The sequence below is a fragment of the Diabrotica virgifera genome, chromosome 8, assembly GCF_917563875.1.
Source record: "Diabrotica virgifera virgifera chromosome 8, PGI_DIABVI_V3a".
Taxonomy (NCBI): domain Eukaryota; kingdom Metazoa; phylum Arthropoda; class Insecta; order Coleoptera; family Chrysomelidae; genus Diabrotica; species Diabrotica virgifera.
In genome coordinates, this window is record NC_065450.1 from 74,805,951 (window position 1) to 74,820,808 (window position 14,858).

General features: G+C 32.4%; 1 protein-coding gene across 1 annotated transcript; it reads left to right on the forward strand.

Annotated features, from left to right (window-relative positions):
* Positions 1 to 5,989: 5,989 nt before the first annotated feature.
* On the forward strand, positions 5,990 to 13,700 carry LOC114340445 (facilitated trehalose transporter Tret1). The gene is made up of 2 exons (XM_050658427.1): positions 5,990 to 6,315; positions 11,490 to 13,700. Exons 1-2 carry the CDS (start codon positions 6,234 to 6,236, stop codon positions 12,803 to 12,805), a joined length of 1,398 nt encoding a protein of 465 aa, XP_050514384.1. The 5' UTR covers positions 5,990 to 6,233; the 3' UTR covers positions 12,806 to 13,700.
* Positions 13,701 to 14,858: the final 1,158 nt, after the last annotated feature.

The following is a 14,858-nucleotide window of genomic DNA, read 5'->3' on the forward strand; positions in this document are numbered from 1 at the left end:
AGGAAATATTGACGGAAATGATTTCAATTTTTATACTTGGGAGTTTTGCAGGTCACTGAACACGAATTTCATGACGGTGAGGGTCTCCGAGTTACCTGGTGCCCAGGGTGGAACTCGTCGCCTGGGAATCGAATAATTCGTGGGACGATCGAATAATTCACGAAATGAAGATTGGATCGAAAAACTGAAAAATACGTGTTCAATATTTTTCAAAAATCTATCGAATGACACTAAACATGACCCCCCAATCCACCCCCTCGATGTGGGGTGGGGGTAACTTTAAAATATTAAATAGAAGCCCCCATTTGTTATTACAGATTTGGATTACGTAAGTAAAAATAAGCAAATTTATTCGAGACATTTTTTCAAATTGTGGATAGATGACGCTATAATCGGAATAAAACCATTTCTCTTGATACCATAGGTAAATTATAGAAACGGTCTAATATCTCGAAAAATACAATTCCAAATAAAAAACCAAAAAACAATTGCTTAATATTTTTCAAAAATCTGTCGAATGACACTAAACACTACTCTCCATTCTACCCCCTGGAGATGGGGTGGGGGGTAACTTAAAAATCTTAAATAGGAGCCTCCATGTTTTATTGCTGATTTGGATTGCTTACGTAAAAAAAAGTAACGTTTATTCCAGACATTTTTTCGAATTATGGATAGATGGCGCTGTAATCGGAAAAACACTATTAGAGCCATCTATCAACAATTCCAAAAAGTTTTTCGAATAAATATTACTTATTTTTTTCATGAGGAATCCAAATCTGCAATAGAACACGGGGATTCCTATTTGATTTCAAAGTTACCCCCCACCCCACCTCCAGGGGGTGGAGTGGAGGGTCGTGTTTGATGTTATTCGATGGGATCTTGAAAAATATTAAACGAGTATTTTTTGGTTTTTTATTTGGAAGTGTATTTTTCAAGATATTAGACCGTTTCTATAAATTACCTATGGTATCACGATAAATCTTTTTTTCCAATTATAGCGCCATCTATCCACAATTCGAAAAAATGTCTTGAATAAAATTTGCTTATTTTTACGTAAGCAATCCAAATCTACAATAACTAATGGGGGTTTCCTTTTAAGATTTTAAAGTTACACCCACCCCTCATCCAGGGGGTGGAGCGGGGGGGGTAGTGTTTAGTGTCATTCAATAGATTTTTGAAAAATATTAAACACGTATTTTTCAGGTTTTCGATCCAATCTTCATTTCGCGAAATATTCGATCGTCCCATGTGACGAGTTCCACCCTGAAAACCAGGTACCTCGGAGACCATAGCCGTCATGAAATTCGTGTTCAGTTACCTCCAAAAACCCCCAAGTATAAAAATTGAACTCATTTCCGTCAATATTTCCTGAGTTCTAAATTTTTCGTTTTCCATCTCTGTGAGATGCACTTTGAAAATGCATTTTCTCACGCACAAAAATTTTTGCCGGATATAAATTTAGTTCACAAAATTTCCTGATTTCCTCTCGAATCGAATGCAAAAAGTTGCATGATGATTCATCTTAATGCACAAAATTCCTGGGTTTAATGGTTCTTTGCCTCGTCTATTATTGGACTTAAGCCCAGTGTTGCTTTTACTTGGGGGGTGAAAGCCACCCCTTCACGAGGGTGAAAAAACATACGTTTAAAACAATTCCGGAAATGGATAAACTCACTAATTTTAAGAAACATTTGTTCTATAAGATTTTTTAACTAAGTTAGTTAATACTGTTCGAGTTATTTGAGAGAGAAAATATTTATTTTTCAACAAAAAAAAACCCGTCTCTGGCAGTTTTTTGAAAGTGACACAAAAGTAGTAATTTAACGAAAAAAAAATATTCTTAGGAAAAAGTAGCTTATAAAAACAGTGTATTCATGAAATCCATAGATCCAGTAAAAGCAAAGTTGAAAGTTGGAGCTCATGAAAAATACGTTCTGATTCGTCAAATTCCAAATCGAATATTTCAACGTAAAATAATCAAAAAATAAATCACCTTAATTAGCACCCCTAATGAAATTAAGCGTTAGCGCTTTACCATTTACTTTACTTATCTATTTTTCATATGATACCTATACAAGTTACATCAGTTCAAAGTGCTTAATTTTGAAACGGTTGTAGTTGAAAGGGCTTGAACGAGTCACTAATAACGAGTGTATGCAAACTTTGAACAAGCATATTTTAACCAATTTTTGTCTTACAGAAACACAAAATAAAACCCAAATATTTATAAAAGCAAAAACATATTTTTTTTCCTCTTTGAGACTTTTCTTGTCACTAATATTTTTTAAGTTAATATGAAAAATGAGCATTTTTCAAAAAAAATTTTATTATAAAACCAAATTTTTTAAAAAGTAAGCATTCCGAACCGGTCAAACTTACAGATAAACAATACATATAAACAATACATAATAAAGTAAATGGTAAAGCGGTAACGAATAATTTCATTTGGGGTGCTAAATGAGGGGAGATTGTCACGATTTTTCTACTAAAAAAACAGGCCAACTTTATTTTGAGTGTAACTAGCTTCTGTTTGATGCTAGAAACTTTTGTCAAAAGTATAAATAAAGCTGGCTATAATAATGGATACTTCTCTTCATGTTGATAAATAAAGCTTCTTTAAATACCTTAAAAAATGAGTTTTCCTTGAAAAGTGCTTCATTTCTTGGTTATTTCACGTTGAATAAGAACGTATTTTTCATGAGCTCCAAATTTGCTACTGGCTCTATAGATTACAGTAATTTTTTCAGTGTTTTTTTGTGGAAAAATAAACATTTTAACTTGACAATAACAATAAAATAGGTACTTAAGGGGATGGGTACATATTTTCGGCTGCAATTCTATTCAAATGGGGATTTATTTTTTTCAAATCCTGAGAAAACTAATAAGTATTTTTGAAAAATTTAAACGCAGAATGAAAGATTACGTTATTAGCGAGGGCTGAAAGTCCCTGATAACTTCTATACTGTTTATTTTAATAAGTTACAGGGGTGAAAAACTAAGAGAAAATTTAGTGTGATTTTAATTTCAAATATCTCATTCAAAATAAACTTTTTATTTATTTTAAGGGACTTTCGGCCCTCGGTAATAATTTAGTCTTTTATTCTGCGTTTAAATTTTTCAAAAATATTTATTGGTTTTATTAAGATTCGAAAATAATGAACACAATGTCCGTGGTAATATTTTCCAAATCTATCTTTGTCTTACAACGCACTCAGTCGAATAGAATATTGTCAGCATATTACCAGTCAGACAGTGACAATCAGTGACAATTTTAAATATTTGACATGGCATCGGGAATATTTTGAGTTGTTGACTAAATAATATTGATATATAGTGTATTTGATAAATAATTGATTTAAGACGTGAACTTAATAAAAAGTTATTGTATTGTGTATTATTTGTGGAAGATCCAAGGAGAGAATACATCAAAATAGTATATTCTGTGATCCAAGTATTTTGTTGTTAAGGATGTTCAAAATTGTTAGCGTTCCATATTAACAATATATTATTAAAAAATCACTCTAACACTATTCCTCTTTTCTCGATTGAGTATTAGTTTTTGTTTTACATATAAATTATTACATTCACTGAATACATAGTTAGTGAAAAACATTATCACATTTATTAACTGAATTAATAATTTGCAATTATACAAATAACAGTTATCCAAGAACATTCAAAAGCCATCTCTTTAAGTTAATGATGACATTTTCAAGTAGATCGGCATTCTAGTAATGTCTACATATCCATACCAGTGTGAATTTTACTACACGTAATTTGCCGTGTGAAGACAGAAAAAGTAGGGATAGCCATAAAATATTTGCGAATTATGTACCGATGGCCTTAACAAAAATAAAAGTACATAGTCTGTTTATCCCTTTCCGGACTTATTTTTAACGTATGTATATTTTTCACCCCTGAGAAGGGATGACTTTCACCCCCAAGCAAAAGAAACAAACGGCACAAGTCCAACTTTGAAGTGGAGGGTAAGTAGAACCTGAATCAAATTTTTTGTTCAATCCAGTGTTAACCCTGAAAATTACACAGTATCGCCGTATTTTACATATATTTACTGGGCTATAATATATGAATAAAGGTGATACAGTAGCGATCAACAGGTAGCCAAAACGCGTTCCAAGATTGCGGCTGTAATTTTGAATATTTTTTCGAGATATTTGGCACACGTATTCGTAATATAATAAAGAATGGCGGTACAGAGCCCAATTTTAAAAATATATTAATATGTGGAAATTACTCTGTAATTAAATACAATATTAAAAAAACGAGCCTGTACTGCCATTAAGAAGAACAAAAAAATACACTTTCTTCAAATAAACTTTTTTATCCGATGCCTAGATTTTGTGTCATTTTGAAACTACTAATGAAATAAACAATTTTAGTAGTTCCAAAATGACACAAAATCTAGGCATCAAATAAAAAAGTTTATTTGAAGAAAGTGTATTTTTTTGTTCTTCTTAATGGCGGTACAGGCTCGTTTATTTAATATTGTATTTAATTACAGAGTAATCTACACATATTTATATATTTTTCAAATTGGGCTCTGTACTGCCATTCTTTATTATATTACGAATACGTGTGCCAAATATCTCGAAAAAATATTCAAAATTACAGCCGCAATCTTGGAACGCGTTTTCACTACCTGTTGATCGCTACTGTTTCCTCTTAATCAAACGATAAGCTGTATCAACGCTGTAAACGGAAAATCAAATTTTGTCGATATCTTGAACAAAACACGTTAGGTATACCTAATTGATTGTTTTGAAAAAAATAATATTTATGAGCGTAACATGACATAAAGTAAAGTCTAGTAATATTCTCTGCAGTTTTCGGTACATTATTTTTAGTCCAGGCTGTATGCTCGCACCCGTTAAGTAAATTATTGCGATTCGTTATTTTTTGACAAACTTACTCAAAAAGACGTCTTTGTAACAAATATACATGGTGCTAGTCGGTAACGGGGTCGGAAAATTGTTTAAACAATTTTTTTTGAACAAATTCAAAAAATTAATTTTTTTTACTTCGGACAGATTTTTTCTAGATTCTTTGGGTCATTCTGAGCCAAAAAGGTCTCTAGTGATTTTTCTCTAAAATTGACTGTTAAGATATACGCGATTTAAACTTTGAAAAACGCGAAAATAGCCACTTTCAAGGCCATTCATTATTATGAAAGTCAGAAAGTGACCATATCAAAGTTTCAAAGCCCCCTAGAAGATCCTGGAGAAGTTTTTAGCATTATTTTATTACAAGGCTGTTATTGTAATATGTATATAATGACAAAAATGTCTTCAGGACTTTGTGGGGGGGGGGGGGAGGGGGCTTTATAAAATTTGATTTGGTCACTTACTGACTTTCATAATAATAATTTTTAACCGAGTTATTAACATATACATATTAACGGTAGACAAGGAATACTGAGCAAAAAAGCCGTAACGCGTAAGCAGTCGATCGGTGGTCTATCTATTTTAACCAAGCGATCTCGCGCATGTGACAGACACAGATGGCTACACCACTCAATCTTTAATATTGGTATTAACACCTCGATACACAGAGCAGCCCCATACATTGCTTAATCTACTAGTTATTATATCTATGGTTATTAAGCTTTGAAAATGGTCATTTTCACGTTTTTCAAATTTTAAGTCGCGTATAACTCGACAACAATCAAATTTAGAGAAAGACCTTTTTGCTCGTGTGACCCAAAGAATCTAAAAAAAAATTTCCGAAGTGAAAGAATTCATTTTTGAATTTTCTTAAAAAAATATATAAACAATTTTCCGACTGCGGTACCGCCTGGCACCCAATGGATTTGCTGTAAACACCTCTTTTTGAGTAAGTTTGTGCAACAAAAAAGGAATCGGAATAATTTACCTAACGGGGGTGAACATACAGCCTGGACTATTTGCGCATATAGAACGTTGTTCCATGGAAAACCCACTTATTATGAAACTGTTGACGGTTACAATGTTGTTCCAGCATAGCCTTCGATCAAAATACCTTTATAACAATTACATATGAAGAGTGTAATAAATGTATTACGTTTATAACGTGTTCATTAAGTATATAAAATAATTGTTTATCTTTCTTTTGTGCGAAATCATTTTAAATGATAAACATATTTGCACTTGCAGCCAATAATTTTAAGTATGTGACATACAATTAACAAGATATAAGATATACTTTATCATTATTATGAATAATAAAAACCGTCTATAATGAAAGAAAAGTTAGAAATTAGTGCTGTAGTACCACAAAAGAGTGAGAAAGAATGTTTTCAAATAACAGTTATTTTAATTGGTAAGTAATAATGAATTAATTATTTTCGATAATACAGGGTGAATCAGAACAACGGAGTGAACCAAAGTGTATTTTTTTAAATGTAACATTCTGGATATCAAATCAGTTTTGAATATATTTGTTAAGAACATCTTCTTCTTTTTCTTTTTGTATAGACATGACTCTGTCTGTTTTTTCAATGTGCCTCTAGTAAGTTGTCTTTCCATCGCTTTCGTGGTCTTCGTACTGATCGTCTTCCTATTGGGGAACAGTCTCTCGCTGTCTTTACTACTTTATTTGTTGTCATTCGGCTTATGTGCTCATTCCATTCTCTTCTTCTGTTTCTTACCCAGTTATTAACGTTGTCTACCTTGCATCTCCGTCACATAATATGTGTACTTCTAGCTCTGTCCCATAGGGTCTTACCATCGATTTTTCGATGGGTTTTCATCTCCGCTGTTTCGAGCAATCTTTTTGTCCTCTTTGTGTCGATGTCGGGTCGTATGAAATTCGTAGAAAATTATTTAAAATCTATTGGAATTAGAGCATGGAGAAGAGTTGCCAGAGAGAGATGCGAATGGAGGATTGTTCTGAAGAAGGATTTGGCTCATAAAGAGCTCTAATGCCACTGATTATGATGTGTTGGGTCGTATTTCATTGGTCTGATGACTGTTTTGATAAATTCTGCCTTTCACTTACGTCAAATATTTAAACTCTATCACTTACGTCCAATTTACGTCCTACAAAGAATCCCCCTCTCTTTTCCCATTGCCAGCTTCAATTGGGTCAGTTAGTACATCTTCTACGTTTACTTTTATTGTGTTGTTCTGGTAGATGTTTTCGATCGTTTTAATTATTCCTGGAGGTATCTTTCTTGAGCATAACAAATGGATAACGACCTTTAATTTGACCCTCTCAAATGCTTTCTTAAGGTCCACGAAACATAAATATGCCGGTTTGTTTTATTCTACCTATTAAGATAGCGGTTATTTACGATATTGTCATCTTCCCGATCTTCGGGAATGATCTTCCCGATCTAAAACCTTGTTGTTCTTCTGTTTATTGTTGTCTGTCTGTCTTTATTGTTAAGAACATGTAGAGTTTATCTCCTTTTTTCAGTATCTTGTCCGATTATCGAGCGTTGGAGATAATATTATTTTGTTTACTGCAGCCCTCTGTTGCAAAACACCTCTCAATTTGTCGTGGGTGACACCGTCAAAGATTTTTTCGAAGTCGATAAAACACATATAACGGTTAATTTATATCCCTACACCTCTGAACCATGACCTGCAAACTGAATAATGCTTCTCTCGTTTCAGGGTTGTCTCCGACACCACGCTTTGTTTCGCTTAGTTGTACTTCTACGTTATTGTAAATTGTTCAATACAGTATTGTTAAGAAAATTTTTAGTACATGTCTCATTAGACTAATTAGCCCGACCAAAGAACACAAAATTTTACGAAAACCTCCAAAACAATAAATAAAAAATAAATAAAATAAGAAAAAGTTTACAACTCTACATCGCCTCCATTTTACAAAAATTGGGAAATACAGGGTGAAAAATATTTTCTCGGGAGTGAAAAAATATACGTTTAAAATAGGCCAGGAATTGGATAAAATGACTAATTCTAAGCAACTTTTGTTCTATAGAGTTTTTTCACTATACTCCGTCTACCCAACAGACGGAGTAATCACGTGAATAAATCACAATATTTCTTCAAAATACCTTAACGCACGGCCTTCTACACAATACCGATAACAAGATATTCGGTAATTGGTGTTATCGGTATTGTGTACAAGGCTGTGCGTTAAGGTATTTTGAAGAAATATTATGATTTATTCACTTGATTACTCCGTCTGTTCGGTAGACGGAGTATAAGTCAGTACTTTTCGAGTTATTTGCAAGTGAATGTTCATTTTTAACAAAAAAAAAAAATGTTTTTGGACGGTTTTTTGCAGATAACTGCAAAAGTAAGTATTCTAACAAAAAAATATTCTTAGTAAAAATATAGCTTATAAAAAATTGAAAAAAATGGTTTACGCGTGAGGTCTGCAGACCCAGTAGACGCAGAGTTGTAGCTAATGAAAAGTAGGTTCTTCTTCGTCAAATTCCAAATCGAATATATCAATGTGAAATAACCAAAAAACAGAGCAATTTTCGGGGAAAATTCATGAGAACTTTTTAAAGTGTTTAAAAAAGATTTATTTTTGTTTTTAAAAAAACTTCTAACAATAAAAATAAGTTAGTTACGCTCAAAATATTGTTGGTCCCTGTTATTTTTTTGTACAAAAATCGAGAAAATCACCCCCTAATTAGCTTCCCAAATAAAATTAATCGTTGCCGCTTCACACGTTACTTTACTTATGTATTATTTTTATTATCTTTAAGTTTCATTGGTTCAAAGTGCTCATTTTTGGAAAAAAATAGTGTTTAAAATAAAACATTTTTTTAAATTTTGAATCAAAATGGAATTGTTCATGGAATTAACTTAAAAATTATTAGTAATACCAAAAATCTTAAAGAGTAATAAAATGTTCGTTTTTATTTTCTGAATATTTTTGCTTTTTTGTTTTCCTGTTAGACAAAAATCGGTTATGCTATGGCTGTTCAAGTGCTCTGTATTAGTTACTCGTTCAAGCCATTTTAACTACAGCTTTTTCAAAAATAAGCACTTTGAACCGATGAAACTTACAGATCATATAAATAATACATAAGCAAAGTAGCTTGTGAAGTGGTAATGGTAAAATTTATATGTGATGCTACTTAGAGGGCGATTTTCGCGATTTGTTTACCAAAAAATAAAAGGGACAAACAATATTTTGAGCGTCACGCACTTACTTTTAATGTTAAAGTTTTTGAAAAAACAAAAATAAACCTTTTTTAAACCTTTAAAAAATTTGTAAATGAATTTTCCCCGAAAAGTGCTCTGTTTTTGGGTTATTTCACATTGAAATATTCGATTGGGAATTTGATGAAGAAGAACCTACTTTTCATTAGATACGACTCTGCTTCTACTGGGTCTACAGACCTACAGCATACACCATTTTTTCAGTTTTTTATAAGCTATATTTTTTTCGCTGAAGTACTTACTTTTTGAGTTATCTCCGAAAAATCGCCAAAAACATGTTTTTTTTTCTGTTAAAAATGAACATATTCACTTACAAATAACTCGAAAAGTATGGACTTAGGGAAAAAACTCTATAGAACAAAAGTTGCTTAGACATTTTATCCAATTCCGGACTTATTTTGAATGTAATTTTTTTGCCTTCGAGAGGGGTCTCCATTTTTGTAAAATGGAGGGGATTTAGAATTGTAAACTTTTTCTTATATAATAATAGACAATTTCAACTACCTATTCCCAAATTTTCATCCTTCCTTTATTTTTTTTGGGGTCAGATTGTTCTTTGATCAGGCTAAATATTGCGACGATCGGTATATTGTTTAGCGTTTATTTTTTTGGGTATCATTACAAATGTTGACAGTTGCCTGTCTGTTGTTATATGTTCGTATATTTTTTGAATGCGTTTAGAAAAGAATTTAGTTTGATTATTTTGCAGGAAATTTTATATGAACCGGTTACTTTCCTGCCCTTTAATAATTTAATAGCTCTTTCCATTTTATCTAAGGTTATATATTTGAAGCAGTCGATATAATTTCGATTTGAATTTCTGTTCTGTCGTCACCAAACAGTTCCTCAATACATTCCCTCCACCTCTCCAGTTTGTCTTGTTCAGCATTTCCTTTTTTATCAAGTAAGTAACTTGTAGTCGACCTATATGGTTCAGTTGTTTCTTGCAACTCTTTGTGCATATCAACATAAAAATATAGTGAGTGGCAAAATTATGGAATAAATTAATTTTTCGAGAAAGGGATATTTTGGAGAGAAATCCCAAAACAGAATGATTTTTATTTTTAAATCTTTTTTGACATATAAATATCATACTAGTGACGTCATCTATCTGAGTGTGATGACGTAATCGATAATTTTTTAAACGAGAATAGGGCTAGTGTGATACTTCATTTATACATACTACGATGTTATATATTTCCTATACTGTTGTACGGAGTTGAGTCGTGGACTCTCACAGACGCCACCTGCAAGAAAATTGAGGCTTTTGAGATGTGGCTTTATCGTCGAATCCTGAAGATATCTTATACCGACCACATTACTAATGAGGGTGTTTTGCTGAGAATGAAAAAAGAAAAAGAGCTGTTAATCAAAATAAAAACAGCCAAAATCGAATACCTCGGTCACATCATGAGGAACAGTGAGAGATATGGACTGCTGCAACTGGTCTTGCAGGGAAAAGTAGAGGGAAAGCGAGGACCAGGAAGGCGAAGGATTTCCTGGCTGAAAAATCTACGAACGTGGTTCAATACAACCACTACAAATCTTTTCAGAGCAGCAGTGTGCAAAGTGCAGATTGCCATGATGGTCGCCAACATCCGAAACGGATAGGCACTACAAGAAGAAGAAGATACTTCATTTGAAAGGAAATTAAATTCTGTTTTTAGTAATATAAACATTACCATAATTATTTATACAGGGTGACCAAAAATAATAATTATTGAATTCACAAAAAAAAGAATGTATGTAATTTATTTAATTCAAAATACTTTCTACTGCTGTCAGAAAACAAAAAAAAAATGTTAATTTTACAAGTAAACATTGCTTTTCGCTGACATTAGTGTTCAAATAAATTAATGTTCAAACTGTCAAGGGGCAGGCGAGTGGCAGCTTTAACATTGAATTTAAGCGAAAAACATTGTTTATTTGTCAAATAAACATTTTTTTCTATCTTCCGAGAGCAGTAAAATGTATTTTGAATTAAATAAGATACATACATTCTTCTGTTTGTGTGAAATAATTTATTTCGAAAGTAATTTTTTTTTGACCCCCCCCCCCCCGTATAAATAATTATGGTAATGTTTATATTACTGAAAATAGTTCTCATTTAAAAAAATTATCGATTACGTCATCACCCTTAGATAGATGACGTCACTAGTATGATACATATGCCAAAAATGCATAATTTAAAAAAAATCGACTTGTTTCGGAATTTTTCTTCCAAATCGTCCTTTTTAGGGAAAATGAATTTATTCCATAATTTTGACCCTCTCTGTATAATATGTTTTACATAGATAATTATAATAAAACCAAATTATAAAAGGTTAATATATTTTTCTATTTAAGCGGCCTCGCAAGGATTCGTCAGCGGTGCCCTCTCAGGATGGACGTCTCCGTTTATGGTAAAAATAGTTGAAGACAAAGTAAATTATAATATCAGAGAAGATCAAGCAGCTCTATTCGCTGTAGTAAACGTAGTTGGTCTAATAGTCCTTTCACCCTTCTTAGAGCCATTTGTTGACATCATTGGAAGGAAAAAAGCAATCCTTTTAACATCCGTACCGTACATATTATGTTGGTTAACAAAAGCTTTGTTTACTAATCTATGGGCTTTGTATTTTGCAAGGTTATTAGTCGGGTTAGGAGATGCTTTGCTCATGTGTGTGATTCCCATATATATTGGAGAAGTTGCTACTCCAAAAGTGCGTGGTGTGTGGGGAAATGCATTCTTCATTTTAGTGCTATTTGGTACTTTTATCATAAACGTTATTGGAATATACTGTAGCGTTAAAGTAACATCTTACTTTTTTCTAATACTGCAAGTGATAGTTTTGTTTTTATCTGCATTTATTATTCCTGAGTCACCATCTTTTTATATAGCAAAAAACCAACTTTCTGAAGCTAAAATATCACTAATGAAGTTAAGACAAAATAATAATGTTGATATTGAATTCACAAGGATGCAGAACGACATAAAGAGACAACTTTCTGAATCTGGAACATGGACTGACTTGTTTTTTAACCACGTAAACAGAAAAGCTTTAATAATAGCTGCGTTTTTAAGAGCTGCACAAATACTTTCCGGACTGTGGGTTTTTGGGAGCTATACTCAATTCGTCTTCCAGAAAGTTGGTAGTAGTATAAGCTCTGAAGCTTCAACAATACTCTATACCGCACTAAATTTTATTATATGCGCTTCCATGGCATATGGTTCGAATAAATTTGGCCGAAGAAAGTCTTTAATAATGTCTCTTGCAGGTTCTAGTGTAATATTTTTACTAGTAGGATTTTATTTCCTTGTGGAAAAATTGTATCCACAAATCAATCTACATGCAATCAATTGGTTCCCACTAGCTGGTCTAATTGTTTTCCTCTTTGTGTCTTCTTTTGGAATTGGTCCTATTCCTGTGTTGATGCAAGGTGAGCTGTTCTCAGCCAGCATTAAATCTAAAGGCATTTCGGCTGTAGTGGTGGTGTATGGACTTCTAACCATCGGTACTAACAGTACCTTTTACTATCTATATGCGTATAGTGGCTTATCTGGACCATTTTTGTTATTTGGTGTTTGTAATTTTATATCAATAATAGTAACCTATTTCATTGTACCGGAGACTAAGGGAAAGACGTTGGAAGAAATACAGCAGTATTTGAAAACGATGTAGTATATTATGTTTTGTAAAAAACAGGGCGGGCCAAATCAAACAGTCCACCTCGATATTTGGCAGTATTTATTACATTTTAAGGAAATGACGAAACAGGTCGATTTTTGTTCTAAGGGGGACACATTTTTACGATGCATACATCTGTCATTTGTCAACCCCCTCTATTCCACTTCCTCAAACCATTATTTTTAAATAGGGAATATACCATGTGCGGCACATCATGAGAATAGCATTTAAATGGAGTATTCAAACATAACGACCGTTCAAGATTTTTTTTGATATTTGCACCGTCTTTGCAAAAAATCTGTTAATTAATTTGAAGTACAACACGTTTTAAAAATGAAACGTAACGCCTATGGTTTGCTAATATATCTGACTGAGTACTTCATCTCTATGCCTTTCTAATGATGTGCCGCACATGGTATATGTATGTATTCCCCATTTAAAAATAAGGGGTTGGGGAAATAGAAGTTAGGGGGTTGACAAATGACAGATGTATTTATCGTAAAAATATGTCCCCCTTAGAACAAACTCGAACTGTTTCGTCATTCCCTTAAAATTTAATAACTACTGCCAAATATCGAGGTGGACTGTTTTTTTTACCCTCCCTATATATGTATAATGTACAGTGGGAAAAATGAAAGATTACCCATGAACGATCGCATCAATCACTTATTTTGTATTTGCTGCCTTTTTTTATAAATAATAAACGTTTGTTATAGAAAAAGACAGCAAAAATACAAAATAAGTGATTGATGTGATCGTTCATGGGTAATCTTTCATTTTTCCGACTGTAGTTAAAAATGTGTTTTATACATCCTAATTTTACTTTTGTAAATTAAATTTATTGTATTATTTATTTTATTATATTCAAATAGAACTAAAATACATTTTATTTATTAATATTATTTTTTCCTCTGACTTTTTTCCCCTATCCAATAATCGCACAACGTCCCTAAAGAAGTTTTCACTTCAACAAAAGGTTTCTTTATTAGATATTTGAAATTAAAAATTACACTAAATTTTCTTTTTTTTTTCTTCACCCTTGTAACTTATTCAAATAAACATTATAGAGGTTTTCAGGGACTTTCAGCCCTAGGTAATAATGTAATCTTTCATTTTGCGTCTAAATTTTCCAAGAATACCTACTAATTTGTTTTTTCAGGATTCGAAAAAAATTAATGCATTTATAAAGCATTGCAAGAAAATTTTGTGCTTATCTACTTAATTCACGGATAAAGATATGTGTCCATATTTTTTTCTCTCCTTCATCCAATTTTTAATCCATTATTGATCGAGTTACTTGCCCTTTTTATTTAGTAATTCTACCATACACAACCCGAGAAGTGCTACTTTTTTCTTTTTGTTCGTTTTAGACGATATTTGGCAAAACATGGCAAAATACCTCTAGATATTTTATGGTAGGGGAGCAATGTATGCTAAATTTGCAGTCACTCGAGCGTTATGGGGACCTATTGGGTTGCGATTATTAGGTCCTAAAACAAAAAGTTAAGTAAAATTTTCCATTTTAGTGAGAACTTTCCATTTTTTAATTTAATTTTCCATTTCCAACAATCGTTTTTTCCGATTATAGCGCCATATATCCATAATTCGACAAAATGTCTCGAATAAAAGTTGCTAATTTTAAGTAAAGAATCCAAATCTGCAATAAAAATTTGGGGGTCCCATTTTAAGATTTTAAACTAACCTCCCACCCCACCTCCGTGGGGGCTCGTGTTTGGTACCATTCAATATTTTGTTTTGTTTTCAAAAGCATTTTGAAAGTGTATTTTGCAGTTTTTAGATCTGATGTTCATTTTGCGAAGTATCGCGGGGTTTGTATTTAAAATTTTAAATTTACCCCCACCCCTCTCCGTGAAGGGTCATGTTTAGTACCATTCGATAGATTTTTGAAAAATATTAAAGACGTATTTTTTAGTTTTTCGATCTGACGTCCATTTCGCGAAATATTCGCTTTTTTTTTGTGAAACTTTTTGACTCACCCATTTCCTTACGCCCCGCTCAAATCACCAGATGTCAGATTTTTGAAATA

What these genes read in the sequence shown, in the direction of transcription:
- LOC114340445 (XM_050658427.1), top strand. Translation starts at nt 6,234, where the DNA reads ATGAAAGAAAAGTTAGAAATTAGTGCTGTAGTACCACAAAAGAGTGAG. An exon ending in AATAACAGTTATTTTAATTG is followed by an intron (nt 6,316 to 11,489) that starts GTAAGTAATAAT and finishes TTTCTATTTAAG; the next exon opens with CGGCCTCGCAAGGATTCGTC.